Source organism: Natrix helvetica (assembly GCF_964273705.1).
Source record: "Natrix helvetica genome assembly, chromosome: 3".
Taxonomy (NCBI): domain Eukaryota; kingdom Metazoa; phylum Chordata; class Lepidosauria; order Squamata; family Natricidae; genus Natrix; species Natrix helvetica.
Window position 1 is genome coordinate 117038293 of NC_138549.1, and position 25024 is coordinate 117063316.

At 36.1% G+C, this 25024-nt stretch overlaps 1 protein-coding gene across 2 annotated transcripts in view; it reads right to left on the reverse strand.

Moving 5' to 3' along the window:
• Nucleotides 1-25024, reverse strand: part of RNF220 (ring finger protein 220) — a 349771-nt gene that overhangs the window by 56276 nt on the left and 268471 nt on the right. Inside the window, exons 5-8 of one of the 2 annotated variants that reach the window (XM_081946336.1) lie at nucleotides 23785-23880; nucleotides 16734-16776; nucleotides 9444-9565; nucleotides 7624-7756 (exon numbers count right to left, since the gene is read on the reverse strand). In XM_081946336.1, coding sequence (XP_081802462.1) covers nucleotides 7624-7756; nucleotides 9444-9565; nucleotides 16734-16776; nucleotides 23785-23880 — 394 coding nt within the window. Of the gene's footprint in view, nucleotides 1-7623; nucleotides 7757-9443; nucleotides 9566-16733; nucleotides 16777-17478; nucleotides 17639-23784; nucleotides 23881-25024 lie in introns of those variants that run through there. The other variant, XM_081946337.1, reaches the window with a different exon arrangement.

Genomic DNA, 25024 nt, shown 5'->3' on the forward strand with positions numbered 1-25024 from the left:
ATGAACATTTAACAGCATGCCCAGGCTGCTTTCCTTGTGAGATCTTATCATGCAATGCATGAATCAGTAGCCTTTTCAGTTCTACGAAAGAAAATAAATTGCCATTGGATTTTGCCTTGGGCAACACTGATATTTGGAGGATGATACCAATAAAAGCCAGCATCTGCAAGTACTGGTGATCTCATAGAATTTTGGTCATTTTCAAGATTACTTTTCAGGGATTCAGTCACAGTGGACATCATATCATCAATGAACATGTATTCTATACATCTTTGAATATAATATTTATATTTGTACCCATAAATATATATATAACTTATTTTATGATTCTTAGGGTTAGGCTTCAAAAGTTACAGAAGAGCAGAAGTGTAAGGAAATCCTACTGGTCTTAAATTGTTCCTCAGCCAAAGTAAATTTTAGTCATATTTATATCTCCATCTTCTGAATTATTTATTCTGCTTTCTGTGCAATTAAGGAATTATCATCTTGATTTCTTCCAAAATGTGTTTTATTTATTCAAAAGTCACTTGTGCAAAATATGCAAAATTAGCATATTTTATTCATTAATGCTTATAAAAATTCCCGCCTTTAAATTCTGTTTCAAATATATTATTAATTATACAAAATGTACATAGCTAAGTATTTCAATTCAATTTATTGCCTATGTAGACATATAGTTTTTTGGTGCATTTTTTTTTCTTATTTTTCTGGAAAATATACAAAAAATTAAAATACAATCCACACAATTCACCTCAATGCACCACAAAATAGATAGGTAAAAATGATGTAGAACATAGTTGCAAGGTATCTGAATCCTAAATAGCTCTTAATACTGTAAGTAAACAAGATTAGTTATCCTGAGGTATGTAACTAATTCAACATCTATTATATGCTAAGATAAATATTTAGCTTTATATATAATTTTAACAAGATAAATACACACACAATCACACATTAGAATGATTTCTGAGAGGATAAAATTGAACTTGACAGGTTTTTATATTTATTCTCTCAGATACATAAGGAAAAAAAAAAAAACCAAGTACAATACAATACAATACAATAGTAGAGTTGGAAGGGACCTTGGAGGTCTTCTAGTCCAACCCCCTGCCTAGGCAGGAAACCCTATACCGTTTCAGACAGATGGCTATCCAACATCTTCTTAAAGACTTCCAGTGTTGGGGCATTCACAACTTCTGGAGGCAAGCTGTTCCACTGATTAATTGTTCTAACTGTCAGGAAGTTTCTCCTCAATTTTAAGTTGCTTCTCTCCTTGATTAGTTTCCACCCATTGCTTCTTGTTCTACCCTCAGGTGCCTTGGAGAATAGTTTGACTCCCCCTTCTTTCTGGCAGCCCCTGAGATATTGGAACACTGCTATCATGTCTCCCCTAGTCCTTCTTTCTATTAAACTAGACATACCCAGTTCCTGCAACCGTTCTTCATATGTTTTAGTCTCCAGTCCCCTAATCATCTTTGTTGCTCTTCTCTGCACTTTTTCTAGAGTCTCCACATTTTTTCTACATCGTGGCAACCAGAACTACCAGAAGTACTGCATAAGCATATTTGTACATCATGAGGATTACAAGAATTTATAAAGGCTGAAAACTACAAGATTTGTTTTAAGTGCTTTTTGTTAGTTGTATGCTAGATTTTCAGCTGTAAGCTTTAAAAATGCAAATAATTAAAAACCAACTGTAGACAAAAATAAGCACTGGACTTGAGGAATAGTCCCTCAGGTAAGAAATCTTTTAACTTGAAAGAAAAGTAATTAAGGAATTATGAAGCTATCTTAAGTTACTCTGCTGACATTCTTTCAACCTCATTTCCTATTGTCAAATTGAAAGTAGGTCAATTGAGAATTATGAATATCAAGAATTAATTACAGATGTATTGAAAGGATATGCAAATATTAGAGATTCCTTTTATTTCCTTAGTGGTCACCTAAAATGTCCTTATAACTTGCAGGAATATCACTGGCCAGCACTCTTTGATATGATCTTAAATAGCAATACAACTTTAAGAAATCCAACTACAGGTAGTTATCAAATTATAATTGTGAGCCCTTATTATGAATTGTTAAGTCATGACAAACTTTAAGCGAGTCACTGCACACAATTTTTGACCTTTTTTGCAGCAGTTGTTAAGCGAATGTCATGGTTGTTAAATGAACCTATTGTTCATTATGGGGCATTTTTACCAGAAGTAAATATAATTTCCTGCAAAAACATTGTAAATAGCAATCCTGTGACCACGAGATTGTGCAAATGACTGTAAATGCCACAACTTTGAATCTGAGTGCTAAATAATATTTTTTTGGAGGGGAGGCTTGTTGTAACTTTGAATGGTCACTAGGCAACCAGTCATAAGTTAAGGACAACAGGTAACAAATTAATAGAACCAGAAATTAATAAAAGCAGACACAGGCCACATAGCTTTATATAGAACGGTTTGCAAAGCCATTTTCCTTTCTTCTGAAGTTCCAGAGATGCAAAAATGATTCCCCCACAAATTTGGCATAAATTATGATAAGAAATGAATTACTTCTTTATGCCTTTATTTCAGGAGAATGAGAAAGGACAGGCAAAAATCTATTCTCATATCGGCAGGAAAAAAACCAGATACTTAAACTGAATTTGTCATGATGGTTTGTTTCCTGCATTACAGGGAGAGCTCCACTATTTCTATTTACAATATTTACAAAGCTTCTAGTTCCTATACACATTCACAAGCAAAAATTGCTATAGGTGATGTCACTTAAGCACTTTATTTTGCAGCAAGCATACTGTGACATCGGTGCCCATACCAAAACATTTCAATTAGCTGCAAACCACCAGTTGGATGACAGCCATCTGCTGGAAATGCCTGGCATTTATATTTTAATCAGTCTCATTCTCCAACACTCATAACAAGTGCAGATGAAACCATGAAAAACTCTGCTGCTGCAGAAAATTAGGGTTCTGTGCTGGTCTTTAACTTGGCAAATTAAGAAAAAGCCCGCTGATCAGATTTATCAGTCCACTGAGTTCAGCATCTAGGAACCAAGAAAAACTTGAGAAAAAGGCTACCTTTTTCCTATCTATCGTATGTGGAATTCAGAGACATACTAGTTATAGGCTTCCAGTAGGCTAGCACTCTTTCCTGCAAAGAAATATGGTATACCAAGAAAGATAAGGCTTCTTTGTTAACAGGGTTATCAGCACCTTCAAGCTAACATACAAGGTTATACTAGGTTGCTCATTAAAGAAAAGATCTTGCAGTGTTCACCTTAGCTTCCTGATAATCAGTCTTTTAATGAATATTTCAAAGCAATGAAATTGTCAAGATTGTCAAGTGAACAGAGAGTTGACCAATTGTCATACTTAAATATTTAGTACGGGAATGATAAAGAAAGACAACAACTATATTTTCCAACCCTTTCATATCTGGAGGGGGGGGGGGCAGCAATCTCAGCTCTATCAGACAGCAGAGCTCAGAGCTTAAATGGGACGTTGCTGGCTTGCTTTTCCTGTCTGTCTGTCTCCCTCTCTTTCTCTGAAGTTGCCTGGACAGCTTCCTCAAGCTGGCGTTATCACTCCCTCTAACCACTCTTGGCAGGCAATCTAATTCCCCCTGAAAAGGTCACCGCCATTTTAACTGCCTTTCAATCACATTAGGAGTGTGGCTGCTCGTGCCCACAGAGCTATGCCTGCAGCTCTCCTGGCTAAGGTGCAATCGATAAACTGACATACCATTCTTCCCACCCTCCCAGCAGTAGATGGCTCTTCCCTTGTGCCATTCAGAAGTGCCGCTCCCTCCCCATTTACTTACTTTGGCTAAAGGAATGACACAAGATGCTATTTGACCAAAACTCTCATAAAAGTGATAGTGACATATCCAGAAAGATAACCTTGTAGGCCTTGAATGAAATAGCTCAATTGTGACAACAAGGGAGGATTGTTGGGGGATTAGATACACAGAAGCAGCCACATTCTGGGAAACAACCTGGCCCTTTCAAGACAGGTTGCTTGCCAAAACAAAAAAACAAAACAAAACAAAAAACAAAAAAACCCCACCATCCACAAAACTGCTTCCAGCTCCTTTCCCTGCAATCATTACTGTTATCTCTCCTGCCTTCACCCCTTTTTCCTCACAGTTACCACCATCATGTTTCCCCATCGATCCTCATGTAAGACACTGTTTTAAGTCCGCTCGCCTTTTGACTGCGCTAAGCCATTTAAGAGATGACAGCAACCTCTAACAGCACAAAGCCAATATGATTCTTTTCAGATAAAGCACTTTTGTCACCCGTTCTCCCTCCCACTATTTCTTTCAAATAGCCCACATGTTAAAAAATGCTAAGCTTTCAAAGAAAAAAAAAACATTTTTGAGCCTCACTCTGTAATTCTTTAAAAGGATAACCTCACAGTGGAAACACTTAACGAAAATGAGCAGCTGACTACTGAGGAACTGCTATAAATACTAGGACTATAAATTAAGACAATAAAAACTCAGTGCCTCTAGTTCTGAAGCAAACACCATGTGGAACTTTAGACACAGATAATAGAATATAACCTTCCACAAGACCTAGCAGATATAGAAGTCCAATAGGTACATTTGTCCCACTGACTGGGATCTCTACACAGAACTTTTGGAGCATGAAAAATTTGCATCCTTCATTAAAGGATCTGCTGCTATAGGAAACCGAAGACTCCAAACTGGAAGATGAGTGAATTTTACTTGCAAGGAGAACAGGAGCTTTCCTCTACACAACCACAGGTTTTTTCCTAAGTAAGTCTTTGTGTTTGCGTACATATGGTAAAACAATGATTACCATTTTTTAATCAGAAAAATGTACCTCACTATCAGAATTTTAGGAAATATTGAGCTAAACAAAAATGGGGGAGAAAACCAAATAAATGGCACTAATCTGCCAAGATTGTGAAAATAGTAAGATGGTATGATAAAGGAAATTCATAAACTGTGTGAACTGATATTCACTAACAAGTCTACTTCTGTGAAGTACAAGTTTCAGCCTTACAGACCATCTAACTATACCATAAGATTTATAGAGATCATGGTTGATAGGTTCACGTTTGCTGAGCCATGGTTTGTTTTGATAATAAGGCACACATTTGGATTTCTCAACATTCTAAGTGAACTCTAGTCATCGGCAAATCACAATTTAAATAAATTATAGCTTAACACAAAGTGTAAACTATACTACTAAAAATGTCAGGCCCCCAAATCAAGGAAGACACATAATTCTTCCAAGCTGTGTTCTTTATTGATCCATATATAGACAGAATCTTGACAAACTGAAGCACTCTACTATCTGCACCTACTGGTACCATATACTTTGAAAACTATTAGGGAGGGACTGTCTTCACTCTCTTCGACTAACACAAAGTATTTGGACTGAGATGCCCTTATTCTTCTGGAATGCACCCGAGTCCTCCTGGGAATCCAGCCTATTATAAACCATCACAAAGAAATATTTCAGGGTTGAGGGATCAGGTTTAAATCAAGATATTAATGCTCTTCTTAACCGTGGGATATAAATGTAGGTTTTCACTCTTAAAAAGTATCTTAAGACAAAATACCCAATTCAAGAGTTTTGGAAGTATATGTTTTAGCAACAACTTATGTTTTAAGTAAAAACCTCAGTACTATTACCGTCTTCTTAATCCGTTAATATAAGAACTTGGAAACTACCCTTGCATAGGGTAGTGAAAATACAACAAGAATATGCAGGAGGAGGAAACTCAGAAAGCAAATGTCTTGAATATATTTATCCTTTTTCCGCTTAACCTTAAAAGAAAAGGGATTATCAAAGTGTTATCTAGCAAATGGTTGAGCCACTAGAGTACTGAAAATTATTTGAAAAAGATAAAAATAGCATGGAAAATTGCTCTAATTAAAATTTCTAAATTATACCAATGCAACTTAAATTCTCTTCTTGAATGTTCTACACCAGGGTGTCAAACTCAAGGCCCACGGGCCAGATGCGGCCCATGGGGCCATCCTGGAAAATGGTAAGGGGCAGCCCTGTGTTGCTTTGGCCCAGTCTACCTGTGTCGGTTCGGCCTGGTCTACCCAATGCGAAGAGGAAACATCAGGCCAGCGTGGCTTCGGCCCAGTCTACCCAATGCGAAGAGGAAACATGCCAGCTGTTTGGGGAGTGGTGCCAAGCTGGCCACACCCATCCAGCTGTGCCCCACCCCCACGGTCAACCAAAGCCCTGATGCGGCCTTCAATGAAATTGAGTTTGACACCCCTCTACACTATTTGCAGGGAACTCTTATTTACCAAAAATAAAATTCTTGCATTAGTAGGATAGGAAGCCTGAAGTTGATACAGGAAATCCATGAGATATGACAGATTTGATGGGAAGATTTACCAATGCTGGTTTATTGTGCTGCAGAAAATAACGCCAGGATATCTGACAAGAATAAATCATTAGATTACTGCATAAGAACACATGAACACTCCAAAAGAAATGGTTGACCCATCCGCTTTAGCCATGATTTATTCACACAGAAAAGTATAAAGGAAACCTGAAAAAGAGAACACCATCATAGATATCCATAGGCAGAGGCTGGGAAGGATGGGGAAGGTAAGTGAACCATGCACCATGCTGTTCCTTTCATACAATACTGCAATACATATCCAAAAGTTTATATTATGATGTTACTACTCATATTTCATCATTTTGGCATCATTCTGGCTAGGAACAGTTGCCTGGAAGTATCCTTTATAATACTAACTAAATGATTTAATTTTGAAATCTATTTGCACTAGTGTGATTTTCTTTGCATATATTAAATTAAAATGCAAATTATTACACATGACAGGTTGCAAACTTTAACTATGATAGAGAAATATATCAATTTCCCTGCTTGGAAGGATGCAACATTTTCCACAGAATCACAAGGTTCTCAATCAGTTTAGTGAATCCTGACATAGAGCAAAAGGCTGAGTAGAAGAAAGGAGCCAGGTGCACAGTTCAAATTACATTCACCAATAAAACTCACAAAGGTCACATTTTACCATAACTCATTCACTCCTTTGTAGCCATTTTTCCTGCCACAGGGGAAGGAAGAGAAAGAGGAAAAATAAGATGTGTTTGTCTGGAAACCCTCAGGGCTGGAGTGCTGGAGGTGTATGGCAGGTTGGTGAATTGTCATTTATCAGACTTAAAAAAGATAGAGTGATAAATGCATAACTGGACCTTTAATATTTTATGCAGGTGCTAAAGTGACTTAGCTGTCAACTTCCATACATCAACAGCAGCTGATAAAGTTGCTTTCGTCATTGTAGATTGGGGCTATTTACTATGTTATTTTTCGTAATATTTTAAAATGCAGAGTGCCACTGAAACTGACTGGCCTTTGGCAATATCTCTCCAACTTTGACCGATGCTATCTCAATATTAATGCAATATTTGTAATTCCAACCATTTAATTTTGTTTTCATAGATGCGAAAAAAATAATGTTTATACTAGCAAAAATGCAGGTTTCAATGTACACTGAAAACAGATGCTTACAGTTTGTAAGATTGTATTTATCAATAGTACAACATTTAATAATATCAAAAAGGTCCCCCAAAGTAATTTAGCTTTAAGAACTAAGAAGGGAAATTTACCTCTGAACCCCCCTTCCAGGAGGGTGGTAGCACGTATTCTCTTCTGCCCACACCATTCATATTCCTCAAAGCGATTACCGTTCTCGTTCTCAATGTCAACAGGGTCATCCTCCAACATGCATGACCCCTCCCTCTGAGTAAATAAAACATTAAGCATCTTTTTAGTATCTTGGAAAATAAATAATATTCATCCTAGTAAGGACGCTGAGGTAAATTATGGAGAATTTTGCAAGGTTAAACTGCATACAAGCAATGGCAAAACGTTACAGAGTGTGTTGTTTTAAAATTATGAGAGTTCCAAGAAAATAATATAATTTAAAGAACTATGGAAATTCAAGGCTAGATTATTTAAATAATGCCTAATATTATCCTAAGCCAATGAATTGTCAAATTGGAATTTGAATTGAGAATTTTCTGACTAATATTCTATCTGCTGAAGGAAGCTATAGTGGTCTGTTTTACAAGGAAGAAAAATAAAAATGTCCATCGCACTACAGAAAGAAGTTATCTAAAATTGATAAATAACTGAAATACAATGACTAATACAGATTGTAATCTTTTGTTTAAATTAATAATTCAGAGCTATCATCAAACCCTGCATTAAGCCCCCCTCCAAACACACCACCACTCCTAACCTTATTTTAGTACTGTATATCGTATGAAAAAAAAAATCCAATAAAATGAGAAAGCTTGGAAAAGAAAAAAATTGAAGCTTTAACTACGTAGATTAGAATTGATCATTCTGGATAAAGCTTTAGCATTATTTTTGTTAGTTCTCATATATTACTATCTGCAAGAATTGCTATCACAATTATTCATGTGTGTGACTACTTCAACGCTTTATATACTAATTTGCAAGGACAACAGTCAGGTGACTGATTTTGAAGACATGATTTAATTCATTAATCAAAAATAGCCACATCAATAATATCATCAACTGTAAAAGCACCAGGCCATGGCCTGCTATTTTAAAGGATGTGGTATCTGTCATGTTCTGAATGACAGGCTATACTCCACCAGGAAATTACTGAGCACCCTAACAAATGCTATAAATGGTGTAGGAAAATTAGATCCAAGGTCCAATAAACTTATTAAAACTAGAGCAATGCTTGACTAGATGTGTGTAGTCACTTTTTCTTAAACGGAGAGTAGCATCTAGGTGCTACATATATAACTTTGAGGGTGAAAAGAAACTGGCTTCACTTCTCCGCTCCAATACGTTTACATCTCAGTTTTATTGCATTAATGTTAATAAATTTCATATTATAATCAAGCTCCAGAAAAGTAGGAAAAGCCTCCTGTAACTCAGGAGAACCTCTGAAGATACCAAAGTTAGAGGCCACAATTTTCCTCCTATGCTTTTGTAGGGCAATAGTAAGGTGCCCAGCGACATAGGGGCATCATTAGATCATATCCTAATTTTAGAGGGTCCTTTTTTCATGTTTAAGGTATTTTAAGGGCAACAATTTCCATGACTGAATCCTACCCCCCCCCCTCCCAAAAGGGCTGTTACAAAAATCTAGCCATTTTCTCATTGCATTTCAGTGGCTCAATCTCCGTATCGGTGGGGAGGGTGCTGATTGTCACTGCTACTGTAATAGCAACAGAGACTACAATCCATTCTCATTTGAAAGGCTAGGAGGATTGGCTGTAACGTAACAAGACTGCCAAAATGATAAGCAAGTAATCAAGTGGATCTGCAAAGGAACATTCAGGTCTCAGGTCTTCAATTGGTAACTTCGATTTCTATCCAGATATCAGGCAGAGCAGAGAGTGTAGAAAGAAAGGAGAGGCAGCAAGGGTTTCCTTAGCATTTCTACCTTTGCAAGGCATTGTTCGACATGCCCACTCCTCTCCTCCTCGGATCCTGAGAGAGGCTGGCTGCAGAGGGGACATACCTGCCCTTCGTCTTGCTTCCTCCTTTTCATTTTTCCAATCCGAGCTGTTCAAGGAAAGCAGAGATAGAAGAAAAGTACAACAGGTTACATTTGTAAGATTAGCCGTTCTCTATCCAGTGTCAATAGTATTCATGTCTATTCCTTGCAAAGGGCAAATACGAACACAATTAGAAAGTAAGTACCACACAGGGTTGAATTTTATCTTGAGCACTCTAAACTTAATCCTCTTCATCTTTCCATCTTTGGCATGGTCAAACATAAATCAAATTCCTCGTCTTCAAGAAATCATGCTTAATTCTATAATTATTGTAGCGCTGCACCCTTCTAGTAAAAAAAACCTAAAACCATTTGAGTTGCCTCAAGGTGGGAAAATTAATTGAAGCAGAGAGATTCCGGATTCACCCCAGAATAAGTATCAGTAACCATTTTGTCTTCAAGGTGCCAAACAAGATTTATTTATTTTAGAATACTTTATTATGGAACATTTTTTCAAACTACTGTAAAAAGGTGCTGCTTATACTACTAGCTCCCTGCCCCCCCAAAAGCACAAAGTTCAAGCATGAAATTTGGTAGCAAAATGGCCAAATTTCAAGGATGCATGCTTAATACAAGATTAAATAAGGCAAATAGGAGCGATCAGGCAAAAATCTCTCATCTTCATCTGTATCTCAAGGCAAACTGTCTTGTGCTGAGTTCTACTCCTGATGGTTGCACTGGGAGTGCACACTCCATGCTCCTCTCAGGATGATTTCTGCCTGTCCAGTTAGGGTTGAGTTAGGTGGGCACATGTATGAATGGAGTGAATGGCAGCAATTTAGGCTTCAGGTTTAAATGGACATAAATTAAACCCTCTTTTGATGCCAATTTATTTAGCTGGTTTTCAACTTATGACCAATCACTTAGTGACCATTTGAAGTTGCAAGACACCCTCCCCACAAAGGCACTTATGAACCAGTTCCGACAACTGCTTTCCCCTGCAGTCACATGACCAGATTTTGGGTTGACCGTTTGACTACAATTTAAGACTTCTTTTTATTTTGCTGAAAAACAGTGTTCATTTCTGGGTTTGGATGAAAATTCCCCATAGCGAACAATGGGTTTGCTTAATGACTGAATGACTATGGTGAATAGCTTAACAACTGCTGGAAAAAAGTCATAAAATGGTATCAATTTCAATATTTGTGATAGTTTTTAATGTTGTATAATAATTTTTCAAATATGAAGGTAAAAAAGTTATAAATTGTGGACCTGCTTTCAAGGGCTATAATTATTATAGCTGAAACGTATTTATCAATATTCAACCAGTGGGGGATACTTTATGGTTTTATATACTTTTTTCTTTGTTATTACTTTATTTTTTATTTTGACTTTGGAAATAAAAAAATGAAATAAATATATGTACTCTACAAAAGCACTGATCAATTATGGTTCAGACAAAGTTAATATGAGATGATTATATGTTGCTATATGTTGCATAAATGTATAACATAAATGTTATATTTGTTGCAACTTCATAGAATTCATACAAAGCATGAAAAATGATCTCAAAAATACTCTGAAGACAAAACATGGATAGGAAAACTGGTAAATGTAAGTTGCTACTAATAATTTGAGAATGCAAATGCAGGAAAAACAAAGTCTGTTCAATTACATGGTTAACTTTAGTTGACATAAAATTATCAGTCATGAAATATTTTAATAATATTATTCTCTAGTCTATTTCTCTGAACTCCTTCCATTTTTCTTCCAATCACATTTTTTCTCAAGCAACGATTCCCAACAAATTTATAGGCACCTACTTTTCACTAAATAAGGAAACAAGTCCCATTAACTCTGGATCATTTCTCCAGAATAGCACAAGTGGCTCTGGCTTTTACCCTCTTAGTATTAGGACACTTACAAAAAACAAAAAACTTTTCTGCAATAATAAACCTTGCTCTTAATAATTTATCTCATGCTTTCAGGATCAGATAAGTAGAAAACAGCTCCATGTAAAAGATCCTAAATTTTCAGGTTAATAAGGGTAACATTTTTTGAAAGGAAATTAGAATTCCTCATATAGGAAGCTGCACGTTTCCATGTTCATGAGAGCAAGTATTAATACACCCCAGAAAAAAAATGCAATAAAAATGCACTAAAGAATAGTCATTAGAAACCTCCTTATCTGTAGTCACTAACAAAATCTACAATCACTTATTCTTAATCACTCATCTAGTTAATTTGCAATCAAGAAGACTTCCATGTTATACATTCAATACCTTTTGCTTTTTTTAAATAAAAAACTATCCTCAATTACCAGGATGTTGATAATATTATTTTTTTCAAGGACTACCTGGAATAATATCTGATTGCATCTTTTTAAAATAAATCTTTCACTGCAAAGCTAATTGAAATGTTGTAATTGTAATGCTAACTGAAGGAGAAATTGTAAAAGTTAAAAAAATATTAATGTTAATAACTTGGATTCTAACTATTTGCAAAGCTTCTTGGACCAATTTTCATGTTGCTGGATTATTATGTTTATTATTTATATGCTAGCATGATGTACAGGTAATGTAAAGGGATTGATTTTTTCCTAGGCTGACGACTGTTTGACACAATTCAGAAAATAAGACTACATTATTATTATGCATTCTCAGTGGTGGAGACAACTTTAAAAAACATATAACAACTATTGTAAAAAAAAAATGCTCTTGCCCACAAAGCAGAGTGGCAGAGACCAAACATTAAATACAGCAAAAGGAAGATAACAAAAAAGTTAGCAATAGCTTGATGGTGGAATTCAGGAATGGGAACAAGGAACTGAGCCTGTTTGAAAAACGAGTGAGTAGAATTTCCAATTGCTGCTATAAAGCTCTGCTATCACTTCTAATCAGCATAGGAAGGATGGAGTAGCCCCAGAGGAAGGGGGGCAATTGCCAAGCTGTCCCAAAGGAGAACAGCTCAAAAGAACACACAAGTGAGACCACAGTATTGTTAATTAGTGCTGATAGATGAAATCATTTCTAATTAGCTCACTAATCCTTCTACCCAGTACTCTTGTCACAGGAGCAAAGAGAGGGGCTTGGTTGGTTTTTTCCTAATGTTTAAGCCAAAGATTTTTTAAAAAAAGAATAAACCTGAACAAAATAACAGAAAAACTAACTATCATTTAAGATTCCCAACAGTTAGTCAGGTTAGTTTTTGCAGTCCCTCAGTTAGAATATAGTTGAAATTTTGTAAGAGACTTTGGTCTATCAGTGAAATAGACATGATAAAAGAAAGTTTGATAGTTTTAAAATGCACAAGACATTTTAAATTATTAGATTTATTTTTCTTAAATAACCAGGGCATAGGGAAATCAGTGTTAACATTACAATAACGATTCTGTCACTGGAATGATTTCATGACCCAGAGTGTTGTTGATAGTCACTTTTTTTTAAGTATTCCTTCTGGATTAATCATGGATCTAAATTGCTACAAAAATATTTCAAACACATTCATTGCTTCCTTTTCTATACAAAACTACACAATGGTGACAGGCTTTGCTTTGTTAATCCAAACAGCACAAATTCAGACTTAGTCTTAATTTACACTACCTCATGTACTTGTTCTGGTTTACCTGGAGTTTTTATTTTGGAGTTTTAGAAGGGCTCTTGTGTTTTGCAGGGCCTTATTTTGTATGTATTACATAACTTTTGTATTGCTAGGAAGCCTTGAATCACACCTACTTTTGTTCTATAATCTAGGTCAGTGGTCGGCAAGCCGCGGCTCGCGAGCCAAATGCGGCTCTTTAAACATTTTAATCTGGCTCTTCTGTGTGCCGGGCGCCCACTTCCCTCCCTCCTCTCGGGCTTCGGAGGGAAGCTTCTGCAAAACCCCGGCGAGACAAGTCTCCCAGGCTGTAATTTGCCGAGCTGTACGCGCGCGCCTGTTTTCCACGGTGTGGAGCAGCGGCGAGATTCTGGGCGGCGAGCGATGATTCCGGGGGCCATCAGTGGGGGGGCAGGGTCCCCCCTCGCGTTCCTCATCTTCCCGGATGGCCCCCGGAATCATCTCTCGCCGCCCAGAATTTCGCCGCTGCTCCACGGCGTGGAAAACAGGCGCGTGCGCACAGCTCGGCAAATTAAAGCCTGGGAGACTTCTTGTCATTCGCCAGGGCTTTTGAAGAAGCTTCCCTCCGAAGCGTTCCGAGGGAGGGCTGTAAACTTCCCTCCAATGTCTTGGGAAGTTCTGAGGAGCCCCCCAAGCCAAAACGCCGCTGCCAGGTAGTTAAAAGTACCTCTCTGATTCGTCTCTGTCAGTCTCTCTCTGATTCCTTCTCTCACTCCCTCTCTCTGTCTGTCTGTCTCATTCACACACACACACACTGTGGTCACCTTGTTGAGTGTTCCAATCACATTTCAAATGTGATTGGAACACTCAACAAGGTGACCAGTGTGTGTGTGTGTGTGTGTGTGTGCGTGTGTGTGTGTGAATGAGACAGACAGACAGAGAGAGGGAGTGAGGGAGGGAGGGAATCAGAGAGAGACTGACAGACACACACACACACACACAGAGGGGGAGGGAGGGAGAGAAAGATAGACAGACAGAGAGAGAGACACACACAGAGTGAGTGATTAAGTGAATGAGTGAGAGACAGACACACCCACATACACAGAGTGACAGAGAGAGAGGGAGGGGAGAGAGACAGAGGGAGAGACAGAGACAGACACACACACACACAGAGTGAGTGAGACACACACACACACACACACACACACACAGAGTGACAGAGATGGGGGAAGGAGGAGAGAGAGACAGAGATACAGAGAGAGAGAGACAGACAGATAGACACCCAGAGAAAATGACAGAGGGAGACAGAGAGGGAGGGAGGGAGAGAGAGACAAAGAGCCAGAGAGAGAGAGAGAAAGAAAAAGAAAAAAAGAAAGAAAGTGGGAGAGGGAGATGAAATTAAAAGCAACAACATACAAACCTGACTTACTCAAACTATCCAAGGAAATGCAAGGCCAATGTTCACATTATTGGTTGTGACTTTGTCAGTCATTGTCAGGATGTAATTTTCTCTACATTGTAAGGCAAATTTTACGGAATTTAACATTATCGATAAATAATATCGTTCTAAAGTTTTTATTTTATTAGTTGTGTTATTTGTATCCTCCCGACCTATGTGGATACTTGCATGCGGAATATTCTCAATAAAAACTTATTGAAACTAAAAACAGTGTACCATCCTATGTATTTTCGGTTTTAAAAATGCGGCTCTCCAAATAAATTTCAATCGTGGTTTTGGCGAGATTTGGCTCAGTTGAAAAAAAAGGTTGCCCACCACTGATCTAGGTAATCATTTACATACTGAAATCCAATTTTGTATTCCACATTCTACCTGTGTTGAGTACTCTATTGAAAAGAAAAACCCAGCATGTCTTTTTCTAGTCTACTAACCTACCTATTAGTTATTAGCTTCTAACTCAATTTTGCTTCTCCATTGATCAATACTTGCTCAGATCATACCATTTCTTCTGCATATTCCAGATTGGTATAGTTAAGAATTGTATTCAATTCACCCTTGGAAACGAATTGATACAATTATTTTCAGAATTAATGTGTACATCATTATTTAAAGAATTTATATGACCATCTATCTCATATAATGATCCCACTCAGTTCATAACTGGTAAAAACAGGAATACCTTCCCCCATTTCACTAGGCATCAGACCAATCAATCTCTTGACTCAATTCCCATTCTAGGTCAACATTTGGGCAAAACCAGGTCCTTACAGCCTTCTGCAAGGCTCAAAGGCTAGGGATCCCTCACATTTCAGGTAGAAGGTTATTTCAAGGCTGGGACAACTACAGAGAAGGTGTGCCTATGTGCAGTTAACTTTCTGGAATTATAGGGTAATGGAAATCAGGATTTACTTTTTAGTTTTACACAAAGTATTATAAAATAGTTTTATGATAGATTTATTTGGGGGAGTTTTGGGCTATTTGGAATACATATGGGTACATAAATGACATATGTTAGCAATTCCTTATTTCAAAGCTACCATTAAAAGTCAGAAAAAGATAAGATTTTTAAAGTTGTTGGCAAGTACAGGGTATGTACAATACCTAAATGGGCTCCAAATCACCTTTTCCTTTAAAATCTGGATTGTTGCACAGCAACAAAAGCTCAAGAAGCCTTTGATTAATATTATATTTCAATGAAGCCAATACACCCAGCAAGAACTGATTTGCTTTAAAAAGTCTTGGAAAAATATTTGTGTTTCGGCACTAGGCATTTTCCAATAACAGCACCAGATGCCGCAAGGAATATTTGTGAGATGATCAATATATGAAATGGTACAATAGCATATTCATTAATCATATGCCAGGGGTATTCAATAGAAATTGTACTACAGTTTATGAATGTAAAACACAGATTATATGTATTCACAATACAATGCATGGTGCTTATTAATCTTAATTCAAGAGTTCACTCTTACAGTGTTGTAAATACCACTAACATAGATCTTACAACCTTGCGGCTGCCTAGTAATTTTGAATGCATAATAAAATACTCTTTTCTTGCAATTTTAGAATACTTTATAATTTGAATGTTTGAGATTTCAGTGTATTTGCTTTTGATTGAAATAAGCACTGACAAATAGAATTAAAGAATTATTACAGCTTTTGAAATTTATTTTTGTTTTAAAACACTCAGATTTCATAGTATTAATATTTTAATCTGACTAAAAGTCTCAGTGCTAAAAGCTGTAAAAAAATTACTGCATGCAAATATTGCATATGTGATTTTCCTATGAGGGCAAATAATCTGAGGAATTAAATATGTGGAAAGTTAATTTTGATTCTCTACAGTGCCAGATTTTACACACACACACACACACAGAAATTGATCAGAAATTGAAGAACAGCAGATATGATGTGTGGTTGCAAAAACTACCAAAAGGAAAATATGAAATAAGAACACTATTTTTTTTAATATACATGGGTCTAAGTAGTATCTCATTTGAAACAGTATCCAGTACTGGTGGTAATGATAGCACCAATTTAGGAAAGATTTAAAGAAACAAAAACAGGTTGGTAACACAAATGATAAGTAAGGCTTTAAACTTGTAGGTCACAACTTCCTAAACAATCTTTTAAAGGAAGAGAGCATTAGCCCCATCAGACACTAATACTGGAAATTATTATTCCTAACAAAAGACAAGAATATAGGTCCCACTCACCATTCAGCCGGGTCTGTCTGTTTGCCCTTACTCGCAAAAAAGTCTATGAACAAAAGACACAAGAATGTAAATAGATAGGATTAAGGTCCTGCTAATGAGAAAACCAGAGAATAATTCAATCAACTTTAAGAAGTACTCTTGAAAGGAACCCACTCCCAGAATATTTTTCAAAATACACACCAGTTTCATTCAACCCTTAAAAACCCTCCTTTCTGGTTTTTCATATATTAATTCAAAAAAATCCATAGTTTCCTAACAGCTTCCCATGTTTTCTTTTGCTCAACTCTAAGTCATATTTGGACTTTCAGAACTCTCTCCTACAACATATTGCCAGTCCCATTTGCTTTCTAAAGTTCATAGATTGTCCATTATCCAAAGCATTCAGACTGTATTAGTAGCTGTAACCAGGTTTCCTGCCTGTCTCACCATCTTAGGCTGGCTCAAACTCCAAACTGATCTGCCAGATGAGTTATCTATTTTGGCCCCATTTTCTAAATACAACTCCAACTTTCCCCCCTCCCCGTCGAACGTGTCCTGCCATACCTACTAGTTTCCTAATCAATTCCTAAAATAATTCGTTTTCTCTTTATATAAAAAGAGGCCTCTCCAAGTTTATCCTGAGAATGTAAACAGACCACTCCCACTCTCAGGAAGGACGGCCCAGCTTCCTTTAGATGTAAACAAGACCTATTCCCTTCCTTAGCAATAAAATGGTTTCGGCCCCCGAAACGGTCCACGTTCGCACCTCCTCCCGACCACCGGGCTCCCTCCTCTCGCTCTGCATGGCCGGGGATGAGAATGGATACGGGCAACGGCCCCGGCACCTGCAATTAACTCCCCTCAACAGCGGTCGTCGCCATATTAGCTGCGATCATGTGACCAGCCGTCGCCGACGCGGGGTGAGAGTTCAGAGGGAGTTGTTCTCATGGCAACTAAGGCTGGGGGCGGACGAGGGTTGAGGGGGGTTTCTGTCATAATAATAGCGCGTTGCTCAATCACTTTTGTAAACACCGGTTACCGCAGCCCGGATGCCTGAAATGTGTAGTTTTTTCCCCGTCAGGTCGTCCGCGTCGCCTTTTCTAACAACTTTGCGACTCACACAACTCCTTAAAACAAATCCGCGCTCAAGAGCGCGCCGGGTCTGTACTTTGAAAAGCAGCATTTTTCCTCTTCACAATAAAAGACCAAGGCTACCGATAGTATTCTTTCTTTTTCCTCTTAATTAAATAAAGAGTGCTGCAAAGACCCGTGCCCCTATTTTTGTAGTAGCAGCAGCTTTGGCAGATGCCCAATATCCTGGTTTCACTAGCCCGACCCTATATTGATCAAGAAGTAAAGAATGATTACTGGCCAAGACATAAATACACATTTCCTAAAACGAAAAAAATATCTTGCTAATGGCAGCACTGGAAATGGCATGGCAGTGCGTAATTTCCATCCTGATTTATGTTCATAATACACGTGTATTTTGCCAATAATTATGTGGATTGCTGTCCATGCATTTAATGAAATGGATCACAATCCACAAAAGTTTATGTCACAACTGCTGTTTTTTCAACTACTACATGATGTTTTTGCTGCAACATTTCCAGACAAAATGGAAACACAATCATGTAAAACATATATCTACACTACATAAATTTAATTTTCAGATTTAAGGTTTAGTATGTTGTGCAAATCCTTGAAAGAGTAAATTCATTAAACCAAAGTTGCATTAATTTGGGTAAACATACTATGGAATCTTCAACTATAAAGCGTCAGAAAAGATGCTTTAAACTCACTTCTAGAAAAACAAAATAGAAATGTAACAGCTGAAAAATTTCACTATGTCTGATAAGCATGAATAGCAAATATGATGCAGCTTTGAAAGTACAAACATCCATTCAAAGTCCAACTTTAGGACCATATTGTTAGACTACTGCCTGTAAAAAGGAAATCATGCAGCTCCTGGGTGCTCTTCTAATATGACACCCCAGATTTGTTTGGATGGTAGATTTCTTTAGTCTTAAAAATGTCATAGTATGCATCATATTTATTTCACTGTCAGAAAAATATTCATTTTATGAGACTCTTGAAATATCCTTGTATGTAATAGGAATAGTAGTTAGTACACAGTTTGAATACATAAGCAATTTACCCTTTTATTAAAGTAAATAAAGATCAATATGTAATATGCTCATGTCTTGTAAATGTTTAATCCTATTGAAGTCAATAGGAATTGGCTCTGGTGAATTGTAGTTCTTTGTAGTAGGATCCAAATAAATTTGGATTAATTTCAAATTCAAATGTTACTAAAACTGTCAGACATCATTTTACTGTGTTATTTCCAAATTGTTGTTGCAAGAAAGTTAAGCCTATAGAATAATAAAGTTAAAAAGGACGTTGGAGTTCTTCTAGCCCAATCCCAGAGACAGGAAAGCCTACACTGACTGTCCAATCTCTTCTTAAAAACCACCAGTCCACCTACAATATCTGGAAGCAAGCTGTTCCACTGATCAATTGTTCTCCCTGTTAGGAAATTTCTTCTTAGTTCTAGGTTGGATCTCTCCTTGATAAATTTCCATCTGCCCTCAGGTGCTTTGGACTATAGGTTGACCCCGTCCTATCTATGGCAATCCCTCAAATATTGGAACACTGCTATCAGGTCACACATACACCATCGTTCTCTTATATAGGAAAAGAGAAGGAACTATGTCCTGTATACCTGAGACGTATTCTATTAGTGTAAAGCTATCAAAGACTTTTCAAGTATTAAAGCCAATCAGGTGGGAGAGTGTTTTTGAGCTGAGGATTTTATTGTTAAAACTGATCAAAACATCAAAAACCTTGAGAATTTCTTAAAATCCTAAATCACTGAATTAATTCAATATAGAAAATTTTGCCCATATTTTCTTTTAGCATTGCATGGAGGGCAGCAATGTAGACTTTCAGTGATGGGGTTTAGCAAAGATCTCTATCCTTTGTGTTTTTCTAATATTACTCTATTATTATGCTTATTCTGACATTACCCTCAAATTCGGAATCCTTATCATACACATATATTTTCACTGGCACTACTACTAGTAATAATTAATACCTAACAGTGTACTTTAACTCATGTGAGTGCATTAGTATTAATTCTCATCTCATTTATATTAAATATTTTACAGTCAGAGATACTGTAAATAATTGAAATTAAATAAAAGATATAAATGGTTGAAAAGAAGATATAAATATGTTTAGAAGTCTTTCAAATTTCTTTATTCCTTTATATTTCCTAATTGTTCTTCTGCATGTCAGGTAGGCATTGATTTTATAAGATTTATAGGAAACACATCCATCACAAATTGTTGTATGAATGGACAACTTTGCATTTCATAAATATTAAGACAGCATTTGGGAACTAAAACAGTAAACTATTTTACTGGGATTCAGAGGAAAAGAGAAAGGAAAATGGTTATTTGCAGTTTTAACACAATCTTAGCTGGCAGCTTCATTCTAGTACACTGAAACTCTTGTTTAGATGCTTTGACAATATTGTACTTGACAGGTGACTCCACTAAGAACACAGTGTACCACAATTTACTGGTCTTTGTTTTCAGAGGTTCAAAACACTGTATCAGAATTAAAGACCGTCATAGATAATTTCTTCAAATACTTCTGTTTATGAACATCATCTGTATGTGTGGGATGACATTCTTGTTGACTGTAAATCAAGTCACATAAATATAACCAATGACCAATGAAGACATATATTTTATAAACTAAAGAGATAGCAAAAATGAGTACCTGGGTAAACAGAAGAAAATGCTTCAATAATATGTTAATGAGATTTATATTGTATATTTATATACCTAAAAGAAACCATGCATTAATTATTCTACAAAAGCTAGGATGTAATCGGGCTATACATTCTGAAACTGGGATGTAATTGGCTCCTCCCTCATTTCAACTACTTACAACTTAGCTTAGAGAAAAAGGATGAAATCTGATTTTTAATGGATTTTTTTCTTCAAGTAAATTGTACTCTCATCATGCATTTTCCTTCTACTTACAGTCCAATACTCCTCCTTTCCTGGTTTGGAATATTATAACCTGACTTGGTGTAATGCTTAGCATTCTCATTTCAAATTTATTACAGTGAGAGATAGGAGTGCTCCATATTTTCTATGACCTGACCTAAATTGATTTCTTGTGTTAGAGAAATAGATGCAAAGAATTTTTTAACTGGAACAGGTTTTTTTCTTTTTGGAAAAAAATGTCATGTCATTAATCCTATTCAAATTCATAAGCATGTAAAAAAAAAGATACGGAATAAAAATACCATTTTGAAAAGCAATGCTGTTTCCCTAGTGTGAGTAAAATGTTCAACTCAATACTAAGGAATTTTAAGTGATGATGTAGGGCATAAAGAGGAGCCACTAATTATTTTTTCAGGAAAGCAACACAAAACATCATCTTTAACCCATCCCCAGCCTACTGTGAAGACATATTTTCTTGCCGTGTGTCTAAAGCAGTGTTTCCTCAATTATACCAGCATAAGCCATGCCAAGTGGTCTGTCTGCTTTATTTCATTTCATTCTTTCATGGCACTTGTTAATTTTGGATACCAGGGTGAAACTGGGAAAAGTTCTACAAGTGACGGAAAGGACAGTGTGTGGGAAAAGTGACACCCCGCCCCCAACACACACACTGGAGTGAAGTTGACAAATGTTTTACAGTTTCTCCTTCTAGCTGAAGTGATACCAAGAATTATAAAAAAGTAGTTTTTCTCATTTCCCAGTGCCCTGGAGAAATGCTCAACAAGAGTAAGCAATTCCTGCTTTACAGTTGGACAAGACCTCTAAGGCTCGTCCAGCAATATTATTCAATGATTGTTGGATGTTTGTTCATGCAAACAGAAAGTATGTGTTCTTAGAATCAACTCTTTTCAGAAAGGAAAGTGATTGGTTCTTTCTTTCCAAGAATGGGTGGGAAATAAACAGAATCAGGAAAATCTACTAATTGGGACATGATAACTGTCATACAGGTCAGCCAAAGTTTGAAATCCATATGACATTTTCTTAAGATGGTTTGTTTTCCAGGCAACATTACAAGGGTCAAGCAGTTTAAGTTTGCCAGGTGAAATTGCCCCTAACTGAATTCTGCTTTTCAATTTACTAGAACAAATAGTACATGGTACAAAATTTAAGATGAATTTCTTAAATTCATTTTCTTGGATTTTAAAGTACATGTGTAAATTGTAAAATATTTAGATTTAATTTTTCTGTTTTTTCAAATGATTGAAATTAAAGCCACTGAATAACAAATAGTACTGAAGATCCCAATTTCCTAATCAGTCTAAAATGTTCTGTAATCAACTTTATTACTTCCTAATTTTGTTACTCCCGAACATTCAATTATAAGAACAGGTTATATTAATATCAAAATATATTGAAATGCATAGCCTCATTATAACTTCTATTATGGTAACATTCAAAATTCAGATTGTCCATATGAAGTTTCTAGTATCTTCTGAAAAGTAGCACATTGTTTGGGTATTTCTTTTACTTAAACCGGTATATTTTTACTCCTGGATAGGCTGGTGGTTAGCCATTCAGAGTCACTGTGATTCAAAAGGTATACAAGCTGAAGTAATATATAAGTAACATTTTAAGGATACAAAATGCTAATAGTGATCTACATTTAAACCACCAAGTTGATAAGTTCAGGCTTTTATGATATCTTCTTATAAAATTGATCTGTAGGAAATGTTTGTCTACTAATCTCTTCCTATTATACAGTATTTTCATAGGAGCATAAATGTCACAAAAATGGCAATGTACCATTAAGTAATACTTCAGTTTACACACACAAGTCATTTCATGGAAAGTTCAGCCCATGGAATCAAAGGAAGATTTATTATACAATGTCTTTTTAATTAACCCTCAGCTGGATTTATGTTTGAGGTTTGACTATTTTCCCAGCTGAATTCGTGTAACAATTATACATTGGTTTTTTAATTAATCAGATCTGAATTTCCAGAATAAAGAAAATTTGAAAGAAAAGAAGAAGAAAAGAAATATCCCAGAGTTTGTATGAGAATTTCTTGATATGTATAAATAAATGCTCTTACAAATATTTATCACATTCTATTATATAGTGTTGACTGTTTTTTGAAAGAATGAACTAAATACATGTTAAAAACTATTGTGAAACAATATATCTGCTTATGACAATACTGTAGCTATTATTATGGCTAATATACATAAATCAGTTATACAATATCCAGAAAGAGTATTCTATTAGTAGAGTTAATTAGAATAACTATGCATCTTATTTTCCAATTAAGATGTAGCCCACTCATGAAGCAGTATAGAAGTCTAAGTGCTATTGCTATTTATCTATAACATTCATCACCTCCTTATATTCGAGGTTTATTTAAAAAAACTACTAGTAGAATATTATATGTAATTAAGATGTTCATTTGGACAATGAGTTCTGTTTGCTTTGGACAATAAAAAGAACCAATTGTACCAGTGTTTTTCAACCTGGGCGGCTTGAAGATGAGTGGTGCTTCGACACTATAATGAGCAACTGTTAAAAATACCGCTGAGCATTAAGAAAACAATTTTTTGTTTGCTTAAAACAATTGCATTATATGCTACTTTCAGAATGGAGCCTTAAAGTTAATTATTTCTTCTTGGTCATTTGGGGCAATTTATTGGGCCGTTTCTTTTTATCCACTTGAAAAGTAATATCTGTGCAATATTATACTGTTAGGCTATTTATACTGTCACACACAAATATTCTCATACTCAATAATCCTGTTTATCAACCACTACTATGACATAAAGCAAAATAAAAAATAAAAAGTGGATATAATCCTTTCAAAGAAACTTGCAATACTGTTGTATTATAGTACTGTTTAGTCAAGGTTTCAAGGATAAAGAAACCTATGTATCAAACATCAATTATCTGAATTTACATATGACATACAAAGCCTAACATCATTCCCTGGAAGATCTGTTAGTGCCATTTAGTAGCTTCTGGCTTTCAGTCATCAGCTGACTCTTCCTGGTATCATTCTCACCTGGTATCTGTCAGAGTGATGAATATCATCTGAGGAATGGGGTGATGCTGTTGGAGAATCTCCTTCCCGCTTGATAGAGGCTGACAACAAAATCGACTGCAGGAAAAGAAGGGGAAAGGGAAAGCAGTTAAGAAGGCAGAGGGAAAATGGAGCAGGCGATGTGATATACAGTAGCAGTAATTAAGAAAGCCATGATTAAGTCAACTATGGGTTAGTGTGTCATGTAAACCCAGCCTATCATCCTTGGTTCTCTCTTGTAATAGTTTGCATAAACTTTTATTGACAGAATTATAAGAATGGAGCATGTCTTTTTTTAAAAAATTCTTCAAGCAATTTTTCTGGTCTGTATTATTTGTAGGAATTGTTTGTGTTCAGGGTAGACATTTTTATAGTATTTAACTCTTTAAAATAGGAGCCCATATCCGAAGAACAACTAAAATGATGAGACAGAGATAATCAATGGCAGTTCCATTCTAAAATGGCTACATGTTTATCCACTGTAGTTTAATAGTTGTAAGAATACTAGCAAGACATCCAAACAGGTAAAAACAAACTCATTTTTTCCTCACATGAATGAAAATTCCTTAGCAAATGTATTCAAATAATATAAATACAACAATGAATAGGCAGAACAAGAACTACTACAAATTATTTCAGAAATGACAATATTACATAGTTATACGATCTCTCATTAATATTCTAAAATCTCCCAGATATTTGGAAGTTTCTCTTATTTTTACAGCAGATTAAGAAAGTGAAAGAGTTAGCAGTATAATGGTATTTGTGAAAGTTATCAGTGCCTTGTAGACTTCAGGGCAGGGAAATAAAAATTCCTTCTATTAAAGTACAAAGTTTTATGTAAAATAACAATATTTTGACAATACAGTAGTTCTCAACTTAGGACTGGTCATTTAATGACAGTTCAAAGTTACAATGGACTTTTAAAAAGCTACCTATGTTACAGGTGCTGTCCCTCCTCTGTGGTCATGTGATTGCATTTTCGGTGCTTGGCAACTGGCTCACATTTATGACTGGGTGCCATATGCCATAGTCACCTGATGGTGATCTGCAATATTTTTGACAGTTTCCAGCAAAAGCTATCCATTCTGAATTAACTGTGATGCTCACTTTATAACCATTGTAAAAATGGCCATAAAATCAACTCTACCCATGTGATGCCTTAATATTGTCTATGACCACAACCAGTTATAACCAAAATTCTGGGCTCCATTGTGGATTT